We start from the raw sequence: 19,951 nt of genomic DNA, 5'->3' as shown, positions 1-19,951 counted from the left end.
CATCTTAGAGACAACCCAGTGACACAGCAACCGTGCATGCACATAAATGAAACAACATCTCCGCCAAATCAAGACCAAGATCAAGAATATAACTCCCGCTCCCTAGTAAGTTCCAACGACTCCCCAAAAACCCACCACCTCCAAGAAAAAAAGCACCAAGGATCCGGAATCCAGTCCCTAATATTCGGCGTCGACCTCCCCAACTTCCAAATCCTCGAGGGCCGGGGTCCAAAATATGCCGTCACCCCACGGCGCCATGCAGCGAATTTCTCGCGCAGGGTAGGCTGGTTTGAAGACCAGGGCGCGGAGAATGAGAATGTCGAGCGACCGGGGAGAAAACTGAGGCAGCTCCAACCGGGAGTATTTTGGGGCTGGGTTTCGGAATTCTTTAGCGCTTCCAGCATGCGGTCGAAATGGAATTCGCGTGTATTGGTGAGCGCATTTGTTGCGCTGGCCCAGCGTTGGTGGGACTGGTGATTTTGACGTTGTGTTTCGCGCCATTTGTCTTGTTCGGATGTGTCGAGGCACCAGGCGATGACATCGCCTGTGCGGCGCCAGTCGTCGTGCCAGGCTGTATTATGTGTGCGCCAGCATTCTCGGTAAAAGGACATGCGGAGGAGGGGTTGGAGGGTTGGCTCGAGTTGTTGGAAGAAGATTAGGTAGTCTGGCCATTCATGTTGGTTTTTGGAGCCGGAGAGGGAGGGGTCGGCGGGTGTTGTGGAGGTGTAGCTTGGTCTGGTGGGGAGATGGCGAAGGCCGCCGGCCATGTTGTCGCGGAGGAATTGAGCTGGGTCGTCGTAGAATTGATCTGCTTCGTCGCGGTAGACGGCTTTCTCGGACTCGCTGAAGTCGATTGGGGGTTCGCAGGATAGGGCCCAGGCGGAGATTGTTGGGTAGACGAGATGGGATCGCCAGGGGGTGCTATGGCATGGCATAAGGAAGCCTGCAGTTATTCCCTTGGGGATTGAGTCGGAGAAAAATGACGAGTCTGGTTCGAGTGCGTGGACTTCGTGCTGGTGGCGGAGGTAGGTCATGACGTTGAGGACCCCTGAGGCGTGCCATACACTCGTGTAAAATGCTATCACTGCATTGACTAGGATCAGGAAGATGAGGAGCAGTCTTTGTGGAGTGTATGCCGGCGAGGATCTGTAGTAGATGGCCGGGGCAAAGAACTGAACTAGCGGCTGCGCTGCGAGGATGTGGAGTGCTGGAAGTAGCGGGTAGATGAAGCGTACTTCCTTATGCGAGATCAAGGACAGGACGAAAGGCATCACCAAGCAGATCGTTGCCAGCTGAATTCGGGTCACTGTCTGCAGTCTGTCGGTGGTAGAGAAGCTTCGATTTCTCAATGTTTGGTAAAGGCCGAAAAGGGCGGGGACCAATGCCGTCGTCAGAAGAAGAGGCAGGCCCTGCGACAAATAGTAGTGCCAGTCATTTCGGCCGTAAAAGACAGCCAGCGATTGCGCGATGTTGAAGTATAGAAATCTCAGCGGCGGGAATGTCCATAATCCGTAGAAGAGACGGTCTGCGACGGCGGACACAGCGAGAACGGCCGATCTAGATAGAAAGAATTGACGTCAGTTGATTTCGCAGGTTATGACGGAGGACGCTGTCGCCGCAGGACGGGCATGATCCCATGAAATAGTAGAGGAATGACATGACATACCCGCAAATCAAGACCTCTCGAACGAGTATGGTGCGTATGTTCCAAGAATTTCGGAACCAAGCGATGCTGGCCAGAGTCGCCCAGATCAAAACATTGGTCGGCCGCAGAATACAAGCGAGGGCCGACAAAAGTAAGCATCGGCGGAGGCTGATAGGGCGCGTCAGTGGCTGATTCGATAACATGCAGTGTGAATTATATTCCCAGTCTTACCTTGACAGGAGCGCTCGATCCGCGGCCGTGCCCCTCTCATCCTTGCGGCTATCGCCGGATGAAGATCCTCCTGCGGACCACCGCCAGGGCCAAAGGTCCAACGCGACAATGGTGATTGTAGTTTCCAGGCAATTTGACAAGGTTCTCGTCGAGCAGAACCATTGCCAAGGGTTGAGAAGTGTGACGAGTAACTGCGACCATTAGCCAATCTTGTTCTCTTGTGGTTTCTTTTCCCCCGCAAAGATCGACCATGCAGCTAGCTGGCCATGGCGCAAGAACGACGTACCGTTGTCCACGACCCGCGTGAATCTCTCCCGTAGATGCGGGTCGCTAGTTTCCAAGTGTAGAAATCGCCGATGGCCGCGACGATGGCCTGCGCGACCTTGGGGCTGGCGACGAGGAGTTCCGCGCTGGTGGCGGGGGAGAGGTGAAGGGTGGCGGCCAGGAAATCGGAGGTCTTATAGATGGCGGCAAAGAGGAGCGGGTGTAACGAGGAGCGCAGTTGATAGCGCCATTCCTGTAGAAGGGAGCAAAATAAAGCAATTAGTGTTCTGATCTCTCGTGGTACAGGGTGCCGGTTGTCGTGATGCCGAAGAGGACGACACGCGGTCCACTTACCCACGTTATCCAGGCGCCCTGCTCCTTGCCAAAGGCAATCTGCCATGCGGGTTCCAGAGATTGGAAGAATTCATCTGGCTGGAAGAAGGTGCGAAGGGTAAAGGCATTGAGAATGCGAAAGGCGATCAGGAAGAGGAGGATGTTGGTGGTGGCCGAGGTTGAGAAGGCAGATGACGATGGCGCGACGCGACGCGCAGGGGTATTGGCGGGGGGCATCCTGTGCCACGAGGGATGAGCCAAGGGAAAAAAAGACCCGTGGATATACTCCGTAATAGAAATTCAGTGAGTGGGTAGTGGCTAGAGGGTCATGGCTGTGGTGGACTTGTTTGCGCGTGGAGACTATCACACTCTGGCAGAATCCGCTTTGCGCGCGATCAGCAACCAGCAAGCCAGGTCAAATAAAAATGACACAAGAGAAATTCCAAGAAAAGACCGGGCCGGTAAAACAAATGCGCCTATTGGAGGGCAACTGGGACGGGGGAGGGCCAAAGGGGAAAAAATGAGGGCGACTCGTGTAATCCTGCACTTAGGGAATTGTGGATGTTGGGAGGGTTGAAGTCTCGCGACGACCTGCACTTAGGAGAAGGCGGAGACAAGCACACTGGGGGGAACGCTGGGAGTGGTATAGTATAAGACAGGGCAACTTCTCTTCTTCAATTCACTCCTGGTTTTACTAAATTTACGAAACACGGAATTTGAGAATTCTAACTCTGCTTTTATTTGACTATACTTTTTACTTTACTACTCTACCTGCTATCCTCTACTTCTACTTCTACTCCACCCCCGCATCCTCCCATCTCCATCTTCTCCATCTCTTCTCGTCTCCACCTCAACCATGCCCGCCAACGGCAGCTCCAACGGCGCTTTCGCCTACCACTCCGCCTCCACCACCGAGGCCATCCAAGCCGAGAATGACTTTGCTGCTCACAACTACCACCCATTGCCCATTGTCTTCTCCCGCGCTCAAGGTACCTCTGTCTGGGACCCCGAGGGACGTCATTATCTGGACTTCCTCTCCGCCTACTCCGCTGTCAACCAAGGCCACTGCCACCCTGAGCTGGTCAAGGCTCTCGTGGATCAAGCTTCCCGCCTCACCCTGAGCTCCCGCGCTTTCTACAATGATGTATTCCCTCGTTTTGCCGAGTTCGTCACTCGCTACTTCGGCTTTGACATGGTTCTGCCCATGAACACTGGCGCCGAGGCGGTCGAGACCGGCATCAAGATCGCCCGTAAGTGGGGGTACAAAGTGAAGGGTATTCCCGAGAACAAGGCGATCGTTTTGAGTGCTGAGAACAACTTCCACGGCCGAACAGTAAGCTCTCCTCATATTCATAATAATATTCAAATAAATTAAAGGAAAGTCAAGTGAAAACTAACGAATCTCTCCACAGTTCGCCGCTATCTCTCTCTCCTCCGACCCCGAGTCGCGGGAGCACTACGGCCCCTATCTTCCCGGTATCGGCTGCACCATCCCCGGCACCGAGAAGCCCATCGCATACAACGACAAGACCGCTCTGCGCGAGGCCTTCGAGGCCGCCGGCCCCAACCTCGCCGCCTTCCTGGTCGAGCCTATCCAAGGCGAGGCCGGTATCGTCGTCCCCGATGCGAGCTATCTCCAGGAAGCCCGCGCCCTCTGCGACAAGCACAATGTCCTGTTGATCTGCGACGAGATCCAGACTGGTATCGCCCGCACCGGCAAGCTGCTCTGCCACGAGTGGAGCGGAATCAAGCCCGACCTCGTCCTGCTGGGCAAGGCTATCTCGGGTGGTATGTACCCTGTTTCATGTGTGCTTGGCCGCAAGGATGTGATGCTCACCATCGAGCCTGGCACCCACGGTTCAACCTATGGTGGTAACCCCCTGGGTTGTGCCGTTGCTATCCGTGCTCTCGAGGTGGTGCAGGAGGAGCAGATGGTTGAGCGGGCCGAGAAGCTTGGTCACGTTTTCCGACAGGGTCTGGAAGATCTGAAGAGTCCTCTCATCGAGACTGTGCGTGGAAAGGGTCTGCTCAATGCTATTGTCATTGATGAGTCGAAGACAAATGGTCACTCGGCTTGGGATCTGTGCATGTTGATGAAGACGAAGGGTTTGCTGGTAAGTTTTGACTGAATATCGGGGTTCGATATATATATAGGAGGACCGAGCTAATTTCTTTCTCTTCTCTACAGGCCAAGCCTACTCACCAGAACATCATCCGTCTCGCCCCTCCCCTCGTCATCACCGAGGAAGAGATTCAGCAGGCGTTGAAGATCATTCACGAGGCTGTGACCGAACTGCCCACCCTGAAGGGATCTGTCAAGCACTAAGGTTTTCCTACCGGTGAAAAATATCAAGATCGGCGCTGAACTGGACAGTCAGCGTGGTCACTTAGATGCGTGCGACGATTCATCATAGATAATTTCCTTTCTTTCTCTTTTTTTATTTTATTTTTGACGGATGAGAGCATCCCACGACCTGACGAAGGAACGGAGATACAATGTATCACAGTGTATCCAAACATCGATTACCCTTACTAGACTCGCGATTTGTTTTAGCTGCCAGCAGCTCCGTGCAGTGTCTTTCGCATTGATATGTACTAAATTGGATAAAAACAATTCAAGTTGATGTGTGATTGTGTTGTGTATATTGGAGAGTCCCATGTACTAGTAGTTCTGTCACCTGACCCCTACTAGTAGTAGTAAAACCTCACCTTCCACTGGACCAACCCCATCTCCTCTCTTCGTCCACTCGGCATCTCTCTACCCCAGCTTAGGGCATCGGAATCCCCTATTATTAATCAAGTCTACTGGCTATTCCCAGTTGACTCTAGTGCCGGCATCACGGGTCATTACAACCCCGATCCCCGATCGCATCGCAACGGCTGATTGGATCTCCGCTCTACACGAATGCGAATGCGAATAAGAGCAGGACCTGTCAAGTGCATTTCCTTCCAGATTACGGACCCTCCTCCACTATTCAAGCATTAAGTGGATTGCATAATGCCAGTCATCCTATCCGATGGGGGAGAGATCGGAGTTCATCCTGGAACCCAACTCCGTACGGACGTAGCGGAGAGATACACCTCATTCACACCTCACAGCCTATCACCAGAGCTTAATTCAGCGAATTCAGCTAACTCCGATGTGAGTCACTCGGGGTATTGCTGATTGCTGGTTATATCAAGAGTGTTGTTCCTATGGTACATTTGCGCCTCTCAAAGATCCCGCTTTCAGTCATCCCTCGGCTCCACCATTGAATGCGATTGGTAACGTCGGAGCTAAAACTTCCCAATCGTTCTTTATCCCCGAGATTCGCTGCGTTCTCACATTCTCAATCAATCTTCGTTCTTTTCTTTTTCGCCCGACCTTTCTGTCCGCTTCACCATTCTATATCCTGCCTTTCCACCCTCCTTGCACCTAAAGGTGTCATCTCCCCATGTCTGCCCCGCCCGAACCACTGCCGCAGGTAGTGGTGGCGGATATCGAAAAATTGCAGGCCGCCCCCAGCGACAGATCGGCATCTGGGGACGATGAAGCCAAGGCCCCCGATAACGCCCTGCAGCCATCCAGTCCCAGACCAAAATGGTATCGGAGGCTGAATCCCTTGCGATGGCAGACGCCACCACCTGTTCCTGACGAGCGGACCGCGTCCAGGGAGTACGGGGCTTCATTCTTCAGCATCGTTTCTTTCCAATGGATGTCCCCCTTGATGCGAGTGAGTATGGCGATTTTCCAACTATTTCCAACCCTCCCCCTTATTTTTTTTCTTATTTTCTTACTTTCTTTTTTTAAATAATTGCTAATTCATATCCAGGTCGGATATCTGCGCCCGCTCGAGCTGCAGGATGTTTGGACCGTCAATCCGGAGCGAACAGTCGACGTCCTCGCCGAGCGATTAGACGTCGCGCTGGAAAATCGCACAGCGAGCGGAAGTAAACGCGCCCTTGTTATGGCCTTATATGACACATTCCGCTTTGAATTCCTGCTCGGCGGGACTTGTCAGCTATTTAGCTCGCTGCTACTCGTGTTTGCGCCCTATTTAACGCGATACTTGATCGCTTTTGCGACGGATGCGTATATCGCTGAGCAGAAGGGTCTGCCTGCGCCGCATATCGGTCGCGGGATGGGGTTTGTCGTCGGCATTACACTGAATGCAGGCACTGCAGAGTCTGTGCACGAATCAGTTCCTGTATCGGGGTCAGATGGTTGGTGGGCAGATCCGGGCGGTGCTGATCTCGCAGATCTTTAATAAGGCGATGAAGTTGTCCGGTCGGGCGAAGGCTGGCGGGAAAGCGACGGAGGAGGAAGTGAGGGAATTGCAATCGACGAAGGAGGCGCTGATGAAGGGGGAGAAGAAGGGTGATGAGAAGGCCGAAGAGACGGGTCAGAAAGGACAGCCAAGTCAGAATCCCAGTTCAGCGGTGGCTGGTGATGGACGAGGGTGGAATAATGGTCGTATCGTCGCGCTGATGAGTATTGACGTCGACCGCATCAATCTGGCATGTGGTATGTTCCATATGATTTGGACAGCCCCGATCTCCATCATCGTCACGCTGGTTCTCTTGCTGGTGAATATCGGCTACAGTTGTCTGTCCGGTTACGCGTTGCTCGTCTTCGGCGTCCCCTTTCTCACATACGCCGTCCGCTTTCTTGTGAAACGTCGCCGAAACATCAACAAGATCACCGACCAGCGAGTTTCCCTCACGCAAGAAATCCTCCAGGCCGTGCGATTCGTCAAGTTCTTCGGTTGGGAAAGCAGCTTCCTCAATCGACTCAAGGATATTCGCAAAAAGGAGATTCGTTCCATTCAGACACTGCTTGCTGTGCGCAATGGAATTCTCTGCGTCTCCATGTCTATCCCCGTCTTCGCTTCCATGCTGGCTTTCATCACCTATGCCCTCACCAATCACGATCTGCAGGCCGCTGAGATTTTCTCCTCGCTTGCGCTGTTCAACTCCCTCCGGATGCCGCTGAACATGCTGCCTCTGGTCATCGGTCAGGTTACCGATGCCTGGACTGCGCTGAACCGGATTCAAGAGTTTCTTTGTGCGGAGGAACAGAGAGAGGACATTGAAAAGAATGAGGAGATGGATCGTGCTATTGAAATTAATCAAGCTTCGTTCACTTGGGAACGTCTGCCTTCCGAAGAAGGTGAAGATGCGGGCAAGTCTAAGAAGTCTCCCGATGCTAAAGCCGTGGCACTTCTCAAGGAAGAGGAGAAGGCGGAGAACTCCACACCCTCGGAACCTTTCAAGCTCAAGAATATGACCCTCGAGGTCGGACGAAACGAACTAATTGCCGTAATTGGAACCGTGGGCTGTGGCAAAAGCTCGCTGCTTTCTGCCTTGGCAGGTGACATGCGTGTCACAGAGGGCACAGTACGGATGAGCACAACACGATCATTCTGTCCTCAATACGCCTGGATCCAAAACACTTCTGTCCGAAACAATGTTCTCTTCGGAAAGGACTATGACGAAACTTGGTATAACCAGGTCATTGACGCATGCGCTTTGTCACCCGATCTTGAGATTCTTCCTAACGGCGACCAAACGGAAATCGGCGAACGAGGCATTACAGTCTCTGGAGGACAGAAGCAGCGTCTTAACATCGCACGTGCTATCTACTTCAATGCCGAGCTGGTTTTGATGGATGACCCTTTATCCGCAGTCGATGCTCATGTCGGTCGCCATATCATGGATAAAGCCATCTGTGGTCTCCTAAAAGATCGTTGCAGAATTCTCGCTACGCATCAGCTGCATGTTTTGAATCGCTGCGATCGTATCGTTGTCATGGACGACGGCCGTATCGATGCAGTTGATACCTTTGACAACCTGATGCGCGATAACGAGCTGTTTAAACGTCTCATGTCGACATCGCGCCAGGAAGACTCAAAGGAGGAAGAAGAAGACGGGGAAAAGGCGGTGGTTGAAGAGACCGAGAAGCCCAAGGAGACCGAAACAAGCCCAAAGAAGGCATCTGCCAAGCCCGCAGCTGCTCTGATGCAACAAGAAGAAAAGGCCACCGCTTCGGTCGGATGGAGCGTTTGGAAAGCCTACGTCCGTGCCTCTGGCAGCTATTTCAACGCCCTCGCTGTCTTCATTCTACTGGGTCTTGCAAACGTCGCCAACATTTGGACGAGCCTGTGGCTCTCTTACTGGACCTCGGATAAATACCCCAGTTTGTCGATGGGTCAGTATATCGGAATATACGCCGCACTCGGCGCCAGTGTGGTCATTTGCATGTTTGTATTCTCGACATACATGACGACCTGTGGAACAAATGCAAGCCGGACAATGTTGCAGCGAGCCATGACCCGCGTTCTGCGAGCCCCAATGTCCTTTTTCGACACCACCCCTCTCGGGCGAATCACCAATCGTTTCTCCAAGGACATTCAGGTCATGGACAATGAACTATCCGATGCGATGAGAATATACGCCCTCACAATGACAATGATCATCTCCGTCATGGTCCTTATCATCGTCTTCTTCTACTACTTCGTCATCGCCCTCGTCCCCCTCTTCATCCTATTCCTCCTCGCATCAAACTACTACCGAGCTTCAGCCCGCGAAATGAAGCGCCACGAAGCCGTCCTCCGATCAATGGTCTACGCCCGCTTCAGCGAAGCCATCACCGGAACAGCCTGTATCCGCGCCTACGGCGTCGAAAACCAATTCCGCACCAGCATCCGCAGCTCGATCGACGTGATGAACGGCGCTTATTTCCTAACCTTCTCGAACCAGCGTTGGCTGAGCGTCCGCTTGGACGCCGTGGCTACAGCTCTAGTGTTCGTCATTGGCGTTTTGGTCGTTACATCCAGATTCAACGTCTCCCCCAGCATCTCAGGTCTAGTGTTATCATACATTCTCGCCATCGCACAAATGCTCCAATTCACCGTTCGCCAGCTCGCGGAAGTCGAAAATAATATGAATGCCACCGAACGAGTGCACTACTACGGAACAGAGCTTGAAGAAGAAGCCCCCCCTCCACCTGGCAGAGGTATCATCCAGCTGGCCCGAAAAGGGCCGGATTGTCTTTGACGACGCGAAGATGCGCTATCGAGAAGGGTTGCCTCTTGTCCTGCAGGGTCTTTCTATGGATATCCGTGGTGGCGAGCGCATCGGTATTGTCGGACGAACAGGCGCTGGCAAATCGAGTATCATGTCTGCTTTATTCAGATTGACCGAGTTATCCGGCGGCACGATCCACATCGACGATATTAATATTGCCACGGTCGGACTTCATGATCTTCGCTCCCGCCTGGCTATCATCCCACAAGACCCGGCTCTATTCCGCGGCACGATCCGCACAAACCTAGACCCCTTCAACGAACACTCCGATCTAGAACTCTGGTCCGCCCTCCGAAAAGCCTACTTAATCACCGACGAAACCGAAGATTCAGATCCTACTCTTACCCACAGTGGCCCCGGAACAGGAACAACAACCCCAACAACAGGAACGGGAGATGTATCCAAACCCCGCCCAACCAATCGACTAACTCTCGAATCCCCCGTCGACGAAGAAGGCCTCAATTTCTCCCTGGGCCAACGCCAATTAATGGCCCTTGCCAGAGCTCTAGTCCGAAACGCGCGAATCATCGTCTGCGACGAAGCGACTTCCTCCGTTGACTTTGAAACGGATCAGAAGATTCAACGGACTATGGCGCAGGGATTCCATGGGAGGACGTTACTTTGTATTGCGCATCGGTTGAGGACGATTATTCATTATGATCGCATTTGCGTTATGGATCGCGGTCAGATTGCTGAGATGGATGCCCCGGCTGTTCTTTTCGAGAGGGAGGATGGGATTTTTAGGGCTATGTGTGAGAGGAGTGGGATTACGTTGGAGGATATTTTGGCTGATGAGTGAGTGAGTGAGGGGACGGAGGATGGAGGAAGGGGTTGCAAAAGTCTTTGTTTTGCCGAACTAAAAGAATCATTTGTCTATGGTGTTATGACTGTATATAATCTTATATAATATTTGTCCATGCAATAATTACGGGTTGAACACGAAGACCTGTGAAATAAAAGGTTGCATTGAAGTAGCTATTCCTGACAGTCGGGAGGTATCAATCAGAGCATAGTCGGACTTTAGCAAACCCCACAGAATATCATAAGTCATAGTATCTTCCAAGGTTCCTTGCAAGGACTGAGACTTCAAATACTAATTCCGAATTCCAAAGTGATCGGTAAATAAAGATGTGAGTTAGCTGTTGCACACCTGGGCACACTCCGAAGTAAAACGAATTCGCAGCAAAAAGGCCCTCGAACCTGTCCTTTTTCATGCCATGATCTATCTATCTATGAATTATTTATTCCCTCGTTCTTGTTACTATGCTCTATCATATCCGAGTGGGCAACTTCAGCGTGAAATAGACCCGGTGTTAGGAAATATCTTGAATTTTGTATGAAGAGTCAATGAGAAAGAGTAAACAAGCTCTGGGGGCGCCCCCGCTTCAGAGTAGCTTCAGGCCTAGTTCACAGCCTCATCTCTCCGCCCCCACACTTCATCATGTAAGGAGGGGCATTCGGCAGCAGTCTGAGCATCGCGCACCCCCCCCCCCCCCTTCTTTCCATCTATCCGCGCGACTGATTTTGAGCATTTTCGTTTCTCACGTTGCTAGTACCATAAGATCTCCTCACCTCCCCTTATCCAACTCGCAAACAATCTCCATAACAAGATTCCTCATCATCCCCTCAACACCCGCATCCTTCCACCCCTCCAAATCCCTCTCATCAAGCTCAACCCGCTCCTCTTCCTCCGAAAGCGAACCAATTGGTAACCCCGTAAACCTAACAACCAACCCAGGCGCCGTACCGACAACATCCATCCTCAACCCCGTCAAAATCCCACGCAAATGATCTGCCGCTTTCCCGCCACCGCGCGATCCATATGTCACAATTCCCGCGGGTTTACCTTTCCACTCGTGGAAAAGGTAGTCGAGTGCATTCTTTAGACTGGCTGGTATACTCCAGTTATATTGCGGAGTGACGAAGATGAATGCGTCAAATTGTTTCACGGTTGCAGACCAGTGGCGCGTATGTTCTTTGCTGTAGTGTGGTGTTGGATTGGCTGCGGGTAGACTTGCGGGAATCACGGATTCATTGTAGAGAGGGAGGGATTGCTTTGATAGGTCTAGGATGGTAAATGTGATATGCTTTGGGTCTGTGTCTATTGAGCCCTGTTCTGTTTGTGGTATCGCCGTTGCCGAGCTGGATGGATCGGTGCTTGAGCTTGGATTTGTTTCTGCGTTGAATGTGCTTGGCTGGTGATTTGTTGGAATTGACGGGTCGTGCATAAAGACGTCATAGATGTACTGTGTGATGGTGGGGTTGAGGCGTGGGCGGCGAGTACTGCTCGTGACTATTGCGATGTGTTTAGGTGGCATTTTGGAAATTATGCAGATGATTGAGAAGGATGGGTTAGAACGAGGAGAAGAGCAGGTCAGGCTTTTAAATCAGGTTTCGCGGAATTCCAAGGTTCTTCGGAGCTTCGATCTGCTGATCCGCGGATCCGCGGATCTGAAGAAGCGGTGGAACCACTACTACCACTACTAACTACCACTACTAACTACCACTACTAACTACCACTTAGTTAACTACTAACTAACTAACCACCACTACTACTACTAACTACCACTAGTTAACTACTAACTAACTAACCACCACTACTACTACTAACTACCACTACTAACTACCACTTAGTTAACTACTAACTAACTAACCACCACTACTACTACTAACTAACTAACCACCACTACTACTACTAACTACCACTACAGAAACAGGCATTCGAACACACCTATAACTGGGGGCGCGCATTGACTAGCTGACAGCCCTGAGCAAGTCAAAATTTCCAAGTTCCACCAACAACAACCTCCCGTGCATCCTTGTGCGTTCGAATCCAGTTGGAATCGTACCACTACTAGTACTAGGGCTACTCCAGGCAAAATCACGATGCTGGATACCTATACCTAGTATATTTGACGTTTAGGGAGAGGAGACTCAGGTAGATACCCAAGAATTTGGTGATTTACCCCCGAGGGTAGGGCTATTGTAGCTTTTCAATCAATTAAATATAACTACTAGTACTCATAAAATAATTAAATTATTATTGGCCACGGCGATCGTAGTAACAAATTGACCATAGCGATTACAACGAATTAACCATGGAGATTGCGACGAATCTTTTCGTATGCATTTAAGGCGTTTCAGCGTATGCCAATGGGATAGTCGAATAGCAACCATCGTAGGCGACACGATAATCTAATTTAGGTGGAATTTATGGCGGTGTCGTGCCTCGTAAAATTTGATTTGAGCGGATGGCCGCATAGTCTGCCGTAAGTGCCTCACATGCTTGGTCGAGTCGATGTTTCTTGGCGGCCTGTCGGTCTGTTCTGTTTGCCCAAACTGGCACTAACCCCAAGCAAGCCAATGTAACTTCGCAACGACTAGATAGAAACTAGCCCAGGACAAGCAGACTACCCATCGCTTAGGGCTGTTTCTCGTGGTCAGTGAGACAAGAACGACACTAAGTGCTTGGCATTCCCTCCGTGCTTTACGGAGTAGTCCTAACGGGACGGGGGCCAATGCGGGGAGCTACTAAGGATTAGGGGCAAATAATGAGAACGAACAATGCCTGGAACACGAAGAAATGGGAAATTAGATAGTTACGCCGAGAGAGCTTTCAGTACGGCCACTCTCAATTCCTCAGCAGTCATTAATAACAATAATAATAATATCCAACACAACTACTACCGCATCTCGGCCATTCCGATCAACTTGCGCATCTACTACAGTCACAATTTTCTAAAGAACGGCTCCCCGTGAGTTCAAACGATACTTATTGTATCTAAATCTAGACTTTATAAAGAAACGCACACACATCAAGCATCCACGCAGAAATCCCCCCACGACGCCACGTGTGAGCAGAAGGACTGAGCTGAGAGGAGGTCCTACAACAGGAGCCCTGGTGAAAATGACCCTCACGTCCCTGCTCTCCGTGATGGCGACGATGGCTACGACCGTGATTGCGACAGCGCTCACCACCCCTTTTGTCCAGCCAAGCGGGTGCACCTCGGCCGTCGAGCTCACCACCATCACGACCAGCGTGCTGGGCACGCCTACAACCATCACAGTCCTGGCATCCGATGCCGCAGCCCCAGGGTTTTCCTCCTGCCAACCCTCAGGATGGAATACAGGCGCCAAAGATGAAGATCTATTCACCTTCAGCCCCGCCGTCTGTCCGCAGAACTGGACGTATTACGAAATGTCGTCAACAAAGCACTACTCCGCGGCATACTGCTGTGCCAGGTATGGTGATTCCGTTCCACTTACATCTCTAACCCCCTCACCTATTTATCTACTCTCCCACGTTACTAACCATTGCAGCGGTTTCGCCTTTGAAGCTGGAGGGTACGCCCTGCCGACATCTGCTCTCAGCCCGGCTTGTGGGCGGACGATCAACTCCGGGGAAACGACGATCACCGCCCCACTGGCATCGCGCACAGATGCCACAGGCACATTCACACAGGGAATGATTGTTCATCGCGCATGGCACGTCACATGGGCTGAGTCGGACACGGCGACCATGTCCCCCTCGTTGCCGCCATTGACGTCGGGCAAGTACCTCGCCGTCTGGAAGCCCGGACAGGGGGTCCCTGACGGGGCGTTTGACCACCACAATGGCGATAATAGCGGTGTCAGGGGATGGAACTCATTGCTGTACTTCGCGATGATAGGGGTCCCAATTATTGGGGTGGCTATTCTGGCTTGTGGGGGGTGGCTTTGTATCCGGAGACGCAGGAAGCGTCGTGCTGGACAGGCCGCGGGAATATGAAGCTCCGGCCAAAATGATTTCCGTCTGGAAATGGTGGGCTGGCTCGCTTTGTTTGTGGAAGGACCTTTGGATCAGGTAGATCCTTGCGGATGGGTTGGTGAGGATGAAAATCATCGAGGGCGATTTTGATTTGTATAGGTCCATTTGATTTCTCTCTTTATCCTTCAGTAATACTAGTAATATCTGAAGAGGCGGTGGAGCCACTCCTACCACTAGTTACAGCATAGATCGAAATCAGATCCACCACCAACACACAGAGATTCTTTCTCAATCCCTCTTCTATTGCAGCGGAAAGGGATATCATGCCTGCGAATAGCACAAAAGGACTCGGTGGAAGCAGAGCCAATGCTTCGTGGTAGAAAATTCCGATAAGTTGTGTTGGTTTCTGGGGGCACAGGCAAACACAAGCGAGTTGAGGCAGAGCAATTTTGGGAAATTGAAAGCGCATACACCTAAGCAGCTGTTGGGCTCAGGTTCCTAGGTTGTCTCTATTTATTTTCGTCTTCGTGCTTTCAGTTAAGCCTACACTATCTGGCCAGTCAAGTAAATCCGCATTAGCGTGCCTTGGCGCTGTGCTTGCGATTCTGCAGGTCTCAAACAGCTGGTTGGTCATACAAACAGGGGTGGTAGGGGGGCTGTTGGTTGGGCATCTTGTATAGTGTGAAACTACCCCTGGAGAATTTTAATCTCGAGCGCAGGGACTCTGCGTCCGATATTTCATTGGCGATCTGGGCAGAATGTGTAACAGCGGCAAGAAGCCAAGAAAATCATGATCTTGCGACAGAATGTTCTAGTTGCTATTCCTTCTAATTTTTATGCCAAGCTTATCATACTCTGTCATCTCCTCGGTTCTTAACGAACTGGCGTTTGGAGGTATTCCGGTTGGTCAGGATCATATCCCACTAAACAGTTGACCGTTTCGTTCCCCTCGTTACTATCATTGATCTCACTGCCCACTGGACTACGCCACTGACCAGTAAGCTTGATATAGCCATCAAGGGCATCGTTCAGACGATGACCGATCTCTAGCCCCTCTGCCGCTCGAGAATGAGAGTAATATGTCAGTAGTGACCCTGCATCTTTTCTCTGCCCTGCTTTTATCAAGAGCTGGGCAGACTGCTCCACCCACTGCTCAACCTGGGAGCGAGATTCCGATTCAAATTTGGTCAGAATCTCAGCCACGATTCGAAGATAAATGTTTGGTGATGAGCACATATAATATAGCACCCGTTTGAAAACACGCCCGGCAAAAATCGAGGCTTCCTGGAGCTGATAGTCTGGGTTGAGAAAGCTGCTTGATGCTCCAGTCGTCAGGTATCGGTGTTCACCAAATTCAGCGGGAATTGAGTCGACTCCTAGCCACCATGGGATGAAAGGGGCGGATACAGAGCCAGTGGGTGCGATCCAGATTCGAAGCATATCTCGGTCCACATTGGGAAGCAGACTGACAACCTGGCCGTAACCTGCCTCGTCATCTGCAATCCGATGATCTCTGACACGCTCCATGAGATCCTTCTCTGTAACGGGGGCCATCTGACGGGTAGCATCTTCCAAGGCAGCTTGCGACATGAACTTATATCCACCGTCGCGTGCCTTATAGCGAGGATCCTGAGGCCCATAAACGTCGAAAATGTTGAATGGCTTTCCAGAAGTTGAATTCCACCATCCACGCTCGATCGCAAAAGTCACGATATTTTCGGATCCCATATAATCCGCGCTCTTTTGGAAATCGACTGGAAAATCTTCAATATACCCCGGATATAGAACCTTGACATCATTAGGTCCTAGGCGTTGTGCTGCCCAGAGACCCTTTCCTCCGGCCATCTCCCATACAATCCAACCCTCTTTGTGATCGGCAATGAGATGGGAGTTACCACCGTAGGTAGACTCTCCGTGCTTAGCAATGAGCTCGCCAATGAGCTCCACCCCTGGCGGGCCGTACTTGCTCTCTCCATGACGATACGTGCGAGGTCACTATACTGTAGCCCGTGCTGAGGATTTGGCGTCATCTCGAGGAGCTCCTCCCGATTATCCGCCCAAACGTCACGAACTGCAACGCCGTTTTCATTTAGACCCCCATTGGTCAAAGGGGCCGGGAATCCCTCATAATCTGAATACTCCATGCTCAAGTAACGGAATGTGTGATTGGCTTGGGGAATCTCGATGAGCTCGCCCGGGAAGCTAGCCTCCATGGTGACGCCCACGGTGATTGTTGAGTTGGGAGCATGGTCGCGAGCCGGGAATAGCTGTAGCCAATGGCTTGATACTTCTTCACCTGTGCCTCCAACCATTACGCTTCCGTCTGCAGTGAGGTTTTTGCCGACATAGAATGCATAACTAGCGTCGGCCACGCGGGTCAGGGCCAAGAAGGCCGTGACTTCCACTGCCAGGTTCCTGAGCATGGTAAATTGAATCATACAAAACAAGATATTCACAATCAGCAGATAGGAATTTTTCTCTCTCCTACATTTTCATCACTCGAATACCACGTGATACGACTAGTTAAATTGCTACGCAGAAGGTCGAATCGGCGGTGTTTATTCAAGTGCCGGTGTCTTGGCTTGCCCCGTTTACCCCTCACGACCCTGAATCATCGCATATACCTCCCAAACTCGGTCGCAACTGATCGGCAGTTGAGAAAAAAGGTTAGCACGAACTTCATATTTGCTTTGTGTTGTTTTTCGGGGTTGATTTGTAGTTGAGATGATAGATTTACCTGAATTAAGTGACCTATCGAGCCCATTTCCGCGATTTATGAATTTACCATCAGCTACTAGTAGATCAAAAACCTTTGATCGACACGGATATATCCCAAAGGGTTTTTAAGTCTTATAGATAAATTAAGAGGCAGTACAAATGGAGATCAAAGTTCAGAGAAAAGGCACTATTCTGATAAAAAAGCACAGCGATGTGCGAATATCGAGTGCAAGTTGTCAATTTGTCAAAATGGCAAACACCTCAATCATACGTTCAAGAAGTACATTCCATATTTGGCTATCCAGCCTGGGCAATCTTCTTCCATTTCTGTCAATTGTCTCAACTGCAAGACATAAAACAGTCTGTTTTCCCTTGCGTACCGATATGCTCCAATGAAGGATCTGGTCGTCGCAACCAGTTTGCCAAAAAGTTCGTACAATGGTCCACATGGTCTATATCGGCCAACATGCTATCGAGCCGATCCCCACGCATATGTACATCATGGCCTCGTCTCAAAAGATATAGACAGTGCACAAGGTGTTCGCGCACTGATGTCCAGTAGTATCCGTTCTCGTTATGCCCAACTTCGGTGTAGTCTTTCATTTGATGAGTGGCCGCCTCATCATAGTAGTATATGAAAGGCTTGCCATCGTTGAAAGTGGCGAATACATCGGAGTAATCTCGCGGGCATTTTTGGTGAAGCCAGCATGCGGACAAGGGATCATACGTGCAGCCCATTTCTTCCGCTTCCGCTGTCGAGTTTCCACACGAGAGGGTTGTACGCGGAGCTGTTGGTAGGCACTGTCGTTGACCTTTGAGATAATTCGAACCTGTTAATGATGTTCTGAGAATGAGAACTTGTCGAAATGGTTCTATCGTGATCGCTGCAATTACCGCCATCACTAGGAGTATCAAGACCAGAATGAGGCCAGTTATAGTGATTGCAGCCAGATTTCGCTTGAAGAAGCTAGACATTAGGCGACGTCGTGGGCGACCGGTCAAAGTCATATCGCTATCCGCATTGTCGCTGTTGGGTTCCATTTTTGGAACTGGTTGGTAGCTGCGAGTAAACATCATGTCTATCGCCCCAGGGGAAAGCGCTGGTGCAAAATAGAGATTCTCGTTGATAGGGAGGACAAAATTGTACATCCCTCAGAAAAAGGGGACATTTGTAAAATTCTCAGGGCAATTTCTTTTGAGGGACAGGCACTCCATTTAGAAGCTGAAGAAGGACAAAGAATTCAGATAGAGTGGCCTGGAGAGGATTGCCCCAAAATGTCAGTATGCCGGATGAGGGTCTCAATAGAAGTCATTAAGGTGGGTGCAAATCAAATCACCTTAGCTGGCCAATTTCACGTCCAAAATAGGGTCTCAATAGACTTTGGGCGGTCAAAGAGATGGACGGGTGTGGCGTTGACCTTTCTTGAACGGCAATGGGTGTGCCAACATTGGAATGTCCACCTGCGCTAGGCGCTTACCTTCATCCAATTCTCCGGGTTAGAGAATAATCAGAATCAATGTTCTCAAATTAAAATTTCGGAAAGAAACCTTGACAAAGAGAATAGAAAACAGTTAAATTGCATGCGATGTTCCCACTGGCGTTCTGTAAGGTCGCTCTAGACTCTGCCATAGCTGAGTCAGCCAAGTTCCAGGACCGCGTATTAGTTAGATCATGTTAGAAAGTTCGGGCCGAATCTCCAACAAAAGAATTTAATGTACCAGTTGTCAGGGTTGAAAAGTGTACCTAAACTGGCAACTGAAATCTAGTGATATTTCACCACAGGACTTGGACCCTCGGAAACTCGCCGTGGAGGTTTTCAGGGAAACCCCATAGAAACTGACTAGTCTGCCCGGAAAGTTTGAACCATTTTCCCGTTCATGTATCCTTCGGTTTATTAGAGTCCGTTGCACTGTTTGTTGTCCTAAAATAGCTGAATAACCCGACAGCCGATCACGCGATCGGATTTGCCGACCGAGATATCGATAGGATGTCGGCCCGGAAGCGATCCAGCCCTTTTAAGGAGTGCATGCATCGTCGCAAAATATTCGAGTACATTCATATGGAGGGTCATAGAAACTTGACTCTTAGATCTTCGAGATTCCAAATTATTCTAGCTATGAATTGGTTATACTGAACTGCAATTCTGCATATACGTTGTGGATTCTTTTTCCTCTAAGAACGAACATGGTTTGCCGAGGGAGTTTCAAAGTGTGGGAGATCGGAAATGCTACCGATGCTCTGCGGCAATTGACACAATCTGTCATTTTGCAATTTCTAACTGCGGGAGAAATACGCCAATTTCCCCGCTTCTTCCCCGCGTGACGGTATCAAATTTCCTCGGAAGCACACGGTTCTCGAGTTTCTCAATCCTACAATTGGATGCGCATTACGGGCCCTGGGGCCTTGGCGAGTTATTCGAATAGTAGACTATTAGTGAGAAGTTTTATCTTATTACATCACATTTCCGTGCACTTTTGTAGAATACTCCATACTTCACTAGCGTACTCACTTGGCTGCTTTACTACTGTATGCTGAATTCAATGACATGGCGAAGGAATTGATTACCCTTTCTGAATACATATCCCGCTGCATGCCAGCAGATCGAAGAATATACAACTAGTACTAGTAGCTGTTCCTTGTCATAAACCCAGTTTCATTTAAAGACTTATCTTGGGAGACAATTAGAAAAAAGTCCTTATGCATACCGGCTGTTCATTTCAAGCAACACATTTTGCTCAACAAATTCCGAAGGCAGATCCAATTTCTCCAGATGATGAAATATTGCATTGTATACTATTTCCCCGCTTAGGCCGCCGATTTGGCAGTAATCTCTACCTATCTCAATCAAACTTGTTATTTGACCTTTGCGGGTCCCACTTTACCCCAACTCACCGGTATTTGAGACTTGTAATGCGGGGGCCGTGTCTTGTAAGACGAATTTTATCCC

The 19,951-nt window shown here is 50.3% G+C and overlaps 7 protein-coding genes across 7 annotated transcripts; 3 read left to right on the top strand and 4 right to left on the bottom strand.

Annotated features, from left to right (window-relative positions):
* Nucleotides 1–80: 80 nt before the first annotated feature.
* On the bottom strand, nt 81–2,710 carry gpi10 (putative glycosylphosphatidylinositol-alpha 1,2 mannosyltransferase; the record flags this gene model as incomplete). The annotated part of the gene is made up of 4 exons (XM_056638191.1): nt 81–1,557; nt 1,877–2,067; nt 2,163–2,393; nt 2,495–2,710. 4 exons carry the CDS (start codon nt 2,708–2,710, stop codon nt 81–83), a joined length of 2,115 nt encoding a protein of 704 aa, XP_056481698.1.
* Nucleotides 2,711–3,329: 619 nt separating this feature from the next.
* On the top strand, nt 3,330–4,799 carry car2 (ornithine-oxo-acid transaminase; the record flags this gene model as incomplete). Its single annotated transcript, XM_056638190.1, has 3 exons — nt 3,330–3,806; nt 3,886–4,587; nt 4,662–4,799. The coding sequence occupies 3 exons, from the start codon at nt 3,330–3,332 to the stop codon at nt 4,797–4,799; spliced, it is 1,317 nt and encodes a 438-aa protein (XP_056481697.1).
* Nucleotides 4,800–5,907: 1,108 nt separating this feature from the next.
* N7509_013552 (ATP-binding cassette transporter YOR1) lies at nt 5,908–10,337 on the top strand (the record flags this gene model as incomplete). The annotated part of the gene is made up of 4 exons (XM_056638189.1): nt 5,908–6,186; nt 6,286–6,660; nt 6,713–9,382; nt 9,432–10,337. 4 exons carry the CDS (start codon nt 5,908–5,910, stop codon nt 10,335–10,337), a joined length of 4,230 nt encoding a protein of 1,409 aa, XP_056481696.1.
* Nucleotides 10,338–11,106: 769 nt separating this feature from the next.
* On the bottom strand, nt 11,107–11,856 carry N7509_013551 (flavin-dependent quinone reductase; the record flags this gene model as incomplete). Its single annotated transcript, XM_056638188.1, has 1 exon — nt 11,107–11,856. The coding sequence occupies one exon, from the start codon at nt 11,854–11,856 to the stop codon at nt 11,107–11,109; it is 750 nt and encodes a 249-aa protein (XP_056481695.1).
* A 1,589-nt stretch (nt 11,857–13,445) lies between these two features.
* N7509_013550 (uncharacterized protein) lies at nt 13,446–14,306 on the top strand (the record flags this gene model as incomplete). Its single annotated transcript, XM_056638187.1, has 1 exon — nt 13,446–14,306. One exon carries the CDS (start codon nt 13,446–13,448, stop codon nt 14,304–14,306), a length of 861 nt encoding a protein of 286 aa, XP_056481694.1.
* Nucleotides 14,307–15,158: 852 nt separating this feature from the next.
* N7509_013549 (uncharacterized protein) lies at nt 15,159–16,708 on the bottom strand (the record flags this gene model as incomplete). Its single annotated transcript, XM_056638186.1, is given in 2 exon segments — nt 15,159–16,234; nt 16,249–16,708. 2 exon segments carry the CDS (start codon nt 16,706–16,708, stop codon nt 15,159–15,161), a joined length of 1,536 nt encoding a protein of 511 aa, XP_056481693.1.
* A 634-nt stretch (nt 16,709–17,342) lies between these two features.
* Nucleotides 17,343–18,077, bottom strand: N7509_013548 (uncharacterized protein; the record flags this gene model as incomplete). The annotated part of the gene is made up of 1 exon (XM_056638185.1): nt 17,343–18,077. The coding sequence occupies one exon, from the start codon at nt 18,075–18,077 to the stop codon at nt 17,343–17,345; it is 735 nt and encodes a 244-aa protein (XP_056481692.1).
* Nucleotides 18,078–19,951: the final 1,874 nt, after the last annotated feature.

This window comes from Penicillium cosmopolitanum, assembly GCF_028827165.1.
Source record: "Penicillium cosmopolitanum strain IBT 29677 chromosome Unknown utg000012l:1.0-3308103.0:1.0-3310761.0, whole genome shotgun sequence".
Classification (NCBI taxonomy): Eukaryota; Fungi; Ascomycota; class Eurotiomycetes; order Eurotiales; family Aspergillaceae; genus Penicillium; species Penicillium cosmopolitanum.
This window is presented reverse-complemented; position numbering and strand designations above follow the sequence as displayed.